The sequence below is a fragment of the Podarcis filfolensis genome, assembly GCF_964270895.1.
Source record: "Podarcis filfolensis genome assembly, chromosome: 10".
NCBI lineage: Eukaryota > Metazoa > Chordata > Lepidosauria > Squamata > Lacertidae > Podarcis > Podarcis filfolensis.
In genome coordinates this window covers 66419469-66427106 of record NC_139612.1, presented here as the reverse complement: position 1 = coordinate 66427106, position 7638 = coordinate 66419469, and the positions used below count along the sequence as shown (strand labels likewise).

Sequence of the window (7638 nt, the reverse complement as noted above, 5' to 3'; positions counted from 1 at the left end):
GGAGTTGTGGCGCTCATCTAGCTTTATTGGCCGAGGGAGCCGGCGTACAGCTTCCGGGTCATGTGGCCAGCATGACTAAGCCGCTTCTGGCGAACCAGAGCAGCGCATGGAAACGCCATTTACCTTCCCGCCAGAGCGATACTTATTTATCTACTTGCACTTTGACGTGCTTTTGAACTGCTAGGTTGGCAGGAGCAGGGACCGAACAACGGGAGCTCACCCCGTCGCGGGGATTCGAACCACCAACCTTCTGATCGGCAAGTCCTAGGCTCTGTGATTTGACCCACAGCACCACCCGCGTCCCCCCAAAAGAACCCCTTGTACTTAAGGTCAAACCTTGTGACTAACATAACATATGACTAACATAACATATACTTTGAAATCACTAGAGTCATGCAGGATGCCTCTGTGGACAAGGCTTTATTCCCGGGGACAATCGCTATGAAATAGAGAGATGTGACTCTGGTTATACAACTCTGCCAGCTTCTCCTCCAACTCCCCCAGAGTGAGAGTCTGCACTGTGTTTTCGTCATTCCGGGCAATTATCGCCCAAGATCTCAGGTGATTGTTGTCTATGACACAGCAGGCTGCAGACCATACATGGCTGGGCTTGTTGACCCTTCCTTTGGCGATGAAGCTCTCCCCTGGCACTGCGCCCACCACGGCAAAGGTTTCCTTGCATCCCTCGGTCTTGCTTGCCATCGTCGACTGCTCGTAGTGGTTCCAGGCCCCGCCGTTCAGCTTGATGTATTGCGGCACAATGTTGGTCAACGTGAAGGTGGAAGTCTTGGCGTCCCGGTCGGGCTGGTGGCCATTGGGGTTCAGGTGACCCCTGTTGAAATCGGTCAGGTTCTTGTAATCTAGCAAAACGGCCTGGCTGCCTTTAAGTGCTTCCTGCATGTCATCACGTTCCTGCAGGAGAGATCCTTCCGTTTCCATTTCAGGCGGCAGTGTTAAATCCAAGAGCTTTAGGAAAAAAAAGAGACAGGGGTGCAAGCAGGGAAGCTTAGATGAGAAGAGAAAGGGAGTAAATGAGAAGACAAACCTGCCCCCCCCCCCGCCGAACACTGCCTTCAACCATCTCGCTAGTCTCTCCCTACTTTCAGCAGTAAGATGCCTCCCCATATTAGGGTTTCCTCTGGAACTTAGGCATTTTACAATGTCTGAATTCCCTCCCAAATAGGCAGGCTGAATACTACTACTACTACTACTACTACTACTAATAATAATAATAATAATAATAATAAATATATTTATACCCCACCCATCTAGCTGGGTTTCCCAGTCACTCTGGGCAGCTCCCAACAGAATACTAAAAGCACAATAAAACATCAAACATTAGAAACTTCCCTAAGCAGGTCTGCCTTCAGATGCCTTCTAAAAGTCAGATACAGTGGTACCTCGGGTTACAGACGCTTCAGGTTACAGACTCTGCTAACCCAGAAATAGTACCTCGGGTTAAGAACTTTGCTTCAGGATGAGAACAGAAATCGCACTGCGGCAGCGGGAGGCCCCATTAGCTAAAGTGGTACCTCAGGTTAAGAACAGTTTCAGGTGAAGAACGGACCTCCAGAACGAACTAAGTTCTTAATCCGAGGTACCACTGTAGTTGTTTATTTCCTTGACATCTGCTGGGAGGGCGTTCCACAGGGTGGGCGCCACTACCGAGAAGGCCCCCTGCCTGGTTCCCTGTAACCTCACTTCTCGCAGGGAGGGAACCGCCAGAAGGCCCTCGCGCTGGACCTCAGTGTCCAGGCTGAACGATGGGGGTGAAGACGCTCCTTCAGGTATACTGGGTCGAGGCTTTAAAGGTTAGCACCAACACTTTGAATTGTGCTCAGAAACATATTTGAACACAGGCGGGGACACTGAGTTTAAAGCAGCGGCTCTTGTCTGCTCAGACCTCTTACCTGGGGTTCAATCCTCCATGTGTTCGGCCTCTTTGCCTGCCCAGGGTTGTAGATGTACGCAGAGAACACGGGGATGCGGTTGTCTCGGTCGTACAGAGTGGCGAAGCGATACTGGTTTTTGTACCGCTGGCAAATCCGAGCCGGGCGCGGGGGAGCCAGCCCGATACTCGGAGGGGTTCCTCTGAAGAAAAACTGGGGGCAGGTGTCTTCAAAAGAGGTCACCACCTCGGCGCTCCCTGGCGAGTTCAGCTGGCACACCGCGACCAGGAGGAGAATCGGCAACATCGTGCAGGCTCCTCAAAACCGAGCGGCTGTTTGGAGAGATGCTTGTTTAAATGTATAGTTTCATTAGCTGGAAACAGCCCCTTAAGAGTCTAACACACTAACCTAGGTTTAGCGAACACTTAGGACTCCAGATATCACTGAATTACAACTCCCATTAACACCAGCAAGTGCAGCCAACGGCCAGGGCTATCAGAAGTTGTCTTTTTCCCCACACCTGCTCTAACCACTAGCCTGCAATGGATCTCATTTCCTCCCACCTAGGGAGGGAAGGATCCGATAACTTCAAGTCTCTCCATTTCTCCAATCTTAAATTCAGGTCCCCACATTTTCTGCAGGAACTTTAGTGCCAATTTCTCCTAAATAAACACATTTTGAATACATTTCTTTAAGCGTGCATATTTTGCAAGCTGTTTCTTCTAATAGAACGCATTTTGTGTGTTGATATCTTCACTTTATGCCTTCAGTTTTTTAATGCAAACTTTCACATATGCAGTTTTGGGAACATTGCTTAGCTGGAGCATTGCAAAATCAGCACTAATGTGATTTATGAGGGAGAGCTGTGTTCTGGTTCCCATGGTGTTTCGGGAAGTGTGGTAGAAGCAGCTCTAAATGCAAAGTGAGTTGAATTTCTCCCCCACCCTAATCTCCACTGCATATCCCTCTGCTTAAATAGTCAGGTGATTTATTTATTTCTTAAGAACAGACTGCTCCTCCAGCACTGCTATCAGTCTTCTCAGAAACCATGCAAAATGCCTCATTTAAAGATCTAATCATCCACCTAGCAACAGCAGCGATGCTGGAATTTGCCCAGCATTGGAGAGCTCAATCTCACTTCATTCTCTAAAGGGATGCTGGAATAAGACAGGTCAGTTAGCATTTGCAGAAAGTTACGAAGCTCAAGAGACAACGTAGAGGGGTTAAATCTAAAAGATCCTTTTCAGTTATTTGGTTTCCATTGGTCAAACTCATTTTACAACAACGGAGCAGTCCTTCATACAGTTCTCCGCCGTCCATTATGGATTGGTGTTAGACCTAGACATTTTTGGCCTTTAACTTTAAATCTATAAATTAGCTTTGTTGGTCTTCTATATTGCTGCATCTGGATAGCTCAGTTGGTTAGAGCGTGGTGCTGATAAAACCCAAGGTAACAGGTTTGATCTTCAAATGGGACACCTGCGTATTCCTGCATCACAGGGGGTTGAACCATACATAATCCTCAGAGTCCCTTCCAACTCTACAATTCCATTACAGTCGTACCTTGGAAGTTGAATGGAATCCGTTCCAGAAGTCCATTCGACTTCCAAAATGTTCAGAAACCAAAGCGCCGCTTCTGATTAGCTGCAGAAACCTCCTGCAGCCAATCAGAAGCTGCGGAAGCCACACTGGACATTCGGCTTCCGAAAATCATTCGAAAAGTGGAACACTCACTTCTGGGTTTTGATCATTCAGGAGCCAATTTGTTTGGGAGCCAAGGCGTTTGAGATCCAAGGTATGACTGCATTCCAGTCTATGATTCTATTATCTTCTCCATGACTGTTTAACTGTTTCCTTCCTTCTGCTCATTTGCAAGCTGCACCAAGTTTAGAGTCAAGCCTGTGTCCCGTTCGTTTTTATGTGGGTTTTTTTATCACTAAAAATTCAGTAAAAAATCATCTTTTAAAAAACGGGAGAGCGGAAGAAGGAAATTGTTTTAACAGAGAATAAAATTGCTTTGTGTATATATTTTTTATTAAATTTTCTGTTTTACAGTTTAAAGTACTCATTTTTGCATCCTTAAAATATCAATGACTTCCCTTCCCTTTACATGGTTCATTTTACATATCATAAACCCCTGCATATTTTACAGAAACTATACCTTTCAGTATTCCATTGTTACATCCACCATAACTTATTTACACTGCTGAATTTAGCTTAATGCTGCCAGTGTTTTCAGCTATACACAGTTCTTCCCCATATATTCAATAAATGTTTTCCAATTTTCTCTAAACGTATGTTCTTCTTGTTCTCTCATTCTATATGTTAAGTCTGCAAGCTGCGCATATTCTGTCAACTTGAGCTGCCATTCTTCTTTGGTTGGGACCTCGCTCGTTTTCCATTTTTGGGCTAACAAAACATGGGCCACAGTAGTGGCATACATAAATAACCTTTTTTGACACATGCAAATTTCAGTCTGAATTATCCCCAACAAAAAGGACCCTGGTTTTGGGGGGGAGAGTACTTTTAAACATCTTTTTTTCAATTCATTATGGATCATTTCCCAATACTCTTTTACCCTTTTACAAGTCCACCACATATGGAAGAGCGGTCCCTACACCTCTTTGCAACTCCAGCAATTATCTAATTCAGTCATATACATCTTAGCAAGCCTACTTGGAGTTAAATGCCATCTGTAAATCATTTTCAAGTAGTAATCCTTTACCTTCTGGAAGGCTGACACTTGTATCGGTTGACTTGTTCTCCTCCAGGCAGGGCACAAGAATATAAGCAACGTGCGACCCTGAGATTGATGGTTTAAATAAGGTTCCCAAAGGAAAACGATAGCAGGCTATCTAGCCCCTGATTAACTTCCTCCAACCGTTGTTTGAATACAGTTTCCAATCTATGCGGGTGCCCAAATTAGAATGTGGTTTTTTCTTCTTCTGATGCAGGGATTTCTCAAGGTTAGGCAACGATCCTTTTACTGTAAAGGCGTTATCAAACTGCTTGTGGGATAAAACTCCCTGGTCAGCTTCTGTCGCTGATTTTGTGAGAAAGTGCCCAGATGAGCTGAAAGCTGGTGACCAGATATTTATCGCCAGACTCCATTCTTCTCAAGTCTTCCGCCTTATCTTGACCCTGAACGGGTAGGGTGACAAGCACAATCAGATACAATATTTGTCATAGCCAGCTGCAAAAAGGGTGAGGATGCTGAGTGTTTTCTTATTGGTCAGGGCTTTTGGGCAGAGAACAGTGTGTTAGGAGTGGATGTGGGGAAACTCCCATTCTAACACCTTTGCATAGCAACCCATTAGCAGGAAAAGACAAAATTATTCTCAGCGCTGTATTTTTCCATGAAAGCAAACCAAAGCTTCATAGAATCATAGAGTTGGAAGGGACCCAGGGGTCATCTAGTCCAACCCCCTGCAATTCAGGAATCTCAGCTAAAGCATCCATTACAAATGGCCATCCAACTTCTGCTGGAAAAACCTCCAAGGAACGAGAGTCCGCCACCTCCCGAGGGACACCGTTCCCCTGTCAAACAGCTCTTACTGTCAGAAGGTTCTTCCTGATGTTTAGTCAGAATCTCCTTTCTTGTAACTTGAAGCCATTGGTACAAATCCTACCCTCCAGAGCAGGAGAAAACAAGCTTGCTCCCTCTTCCATGTGGCAGCCCTTGAGATATTTGAAGATGGCTATCATATGAATCCCAAACCGGAATTAAGATTGCAGGAAGAAATATCAACAACCTCAGATATGCAGATGACACAACCTTGATGGCAGAAAGTGAGGAGGAATTAAAGAACCTTTTAATGAGGGTGAAAGAGGAGAGCGCAAAATATGGTCTGAAGCTCAACAAAAAGACAAAGATCATGGCCACTGGTCCCATCACCTCCTGGCAAATAGAAGGGGAAGAAATGGAGGCAGTGAGAGATTTTACTTTCTTGGGCTCCATGATCACTGCAGATGGTGACAGCAGTCACGAAATTAAAAGACACCTGCTTCTTGGGAGAAAAGCAATGACAAACCTAGACAGCATCTTAAAAAGCAGAGACATCACCTTGCCGACAAAGGCCCGTATAGTTAAAGCTATGGTTTTCCCAGTAGTGATGTATGGAAGTGAGAGCTGGACCATAAAGAAGACTGATTGCCGAAGAATGGATGCTTTTGAATTCTGGTGCTGGAGGAGACTCTTGAGAGTCCCATGGACTGCAAGAAGATCAAACCAATCCATTCTGAAGGAAATCAGCCCTGAGTGCTCACTGGAAGGACAGATCCTGGGGGGGGGGGGAAGGAATCATATCTCCTCTCAGTCTCCTTTTTTACCCAGGCTAAACATACCCAGCTCCTTCAACCATTCCTCATAAGGCTTAGTTTCCATCTTGGTCGCTGTCCTCTGCACACATTCCAGCTTGTCAATATTCATGGTGCCCAGCGACACAGTATTCTAGGTGTGGTCTGACCAAGGCAGAACAGAGTGTGACTATTCCTTCCATTGATCGGGACACTTCACTTCTGTTGGTGCAGCCCACAAATCCTCAAGAGCTTTTTTAAAAAAATACAGCCTTTGTAGCTGTGGCTGCTCATTCGCGTGGCTTTGCCACCATGAGCACACACGTCACTGGGAGGACTGCCAATTGATTAAAAACAACACAAGCAGGTGGCGCTTTTCATGGAATCGGGGAAAGCATCATTCTCTTCAGTTTGGTTTCCAGAAGAATCAAGCAGGAGCCAGACTCAGAAGTGGGCAATAGTTGACAACCTTAATCATAGGAAAATACAAAGCTACCTTTAATAAAAATAAATAATAATAATTTATTTATATAAGCCGAATATTAAAAACACAATACAGCATCAAACATTAAAAACTTCCCTAAACAGGGCTGCCTTCAGATGTCTTTAAAAAGTAACCAGAGCATGCACCACTCTGGCTAACCAGAGCATGCACCACTCTGGCGAGACGGTCTGCGGGCAGGGAGGGTCTCATCCTGTGCACCAGATGGAGCTGGCAGACAGCTGCCCTGGACACCAAATTGACCTGCACCTCCATGAACAGCTATGAGTCCAAAATGACTCCCAGGCTGCGCACCTGGTCCTTCAGAGCACAGTTACCCCATTCAGGACCAGGGAGTCCTCCAAACCAGCCCACCTCCTGTCCCCCAAAAACAGTACTTCTGTCCTGTCAGAATTCAACCTCAATCTGTTAGCTGCCATCCATCCTCCAACCGCCTTGTATTGTGTCTGACCGTCTACCTCAGCAGTCTTGACACTGGCAGGCAGCACTTTCTCCAGGGTTTCCTGCAGGGCTGTCTCCTCCAAAGCCCTGCCACAGATGACTGGACCTTGCCAGAAGCTCTGCCACCCTTCCCCAGCTAGGATCTGCAATAAGTTGCAAGGATTTCTCATTCTGGCTGCAGTGCACCTGCCAACTGAACAGCACCTAACAAGGAAGGCAAAATTACATGCCTCTAGATCAGCAATAAATGTTCTGTGCCTGGACGCACCGAGAATTTGCCTGGCACAGTAAAATGTTACAAAACAAAAACGATTTCTCAGTTTCCTTTTCCCACACTTGATGAAAGGGTTGTGTTGGTTTTTTTTAATTTTTTTTTTTTTAAGTCATTTGCCTATAGCGAGAATCATGCCAAGCAAAACTGCAGGACCTCTGGCTAATCTGAGTCAAAGGCTGCCGGCCTGCTAGTGACTTCTCAAAAACCCAAAGCTCAAAGTTCAGAAGAGTTTCCCC

General features: G+C 45.7%; 1 protein-coding gene across 2 annotated transcripts; it reads right to left on the bottom strand.

Annotated features, from left to right (window-relative positions):
* Positions 1–404: 404 nt before the first annotated feature.
* Positions 405–7374, bottom strand: LOC310743072 (endonuclease domain-containing 1 protein-like). Of its 2 annotated transcripts, none has more exons than XM_083573167.1 (3): positions 7146–7374; positions 1911–2221; positions 405–966 (listed from the first exon to the last, which is right to left on the bottom strand). In XM_083573167.1, the coding sequence occupies exons 2-3, from the start codon at positions 2193–2195 to the stop codon at positions 421–423; spliced, it is 831 nt and encodes a 276-aa protein (XP_083429293.1). In that variant the 5' UTR covers positions 2196–2221; positions 7146–7374; the 3' UTR covers positions 405–420. The 2 variants fall into 2 exon arrangements, with proteins under 2 accessions (XP_083429293.1, XP_083429292.1); XM_083573166.1 differs by lacking the exon at positions 7146–7374 and adding an exon at positions 4615–5238.
* Between the last annotated feature and the right edge of the window lie 264 nt (positions 7375–7638).

What these genes read in the sequence shown, in the direction of transcription:
- LOC310743072 (XM_083573167.1), bottom strand. Translation starts at nt 2,195, where the DNA reads ATGTTGCCGATTCTCCTCCTGGTCGCGGTGTGCCAGCTGAACTCGCCA. An exon ending in CATGGAGGATTGAACCCCAG is followed by an intron (nt 967 to 1,910) that starts GTAAGAGGTCTG and finishes TTTTTCCTAAAG; the next exon opens with CTCTTGGATTTAACACTGCC.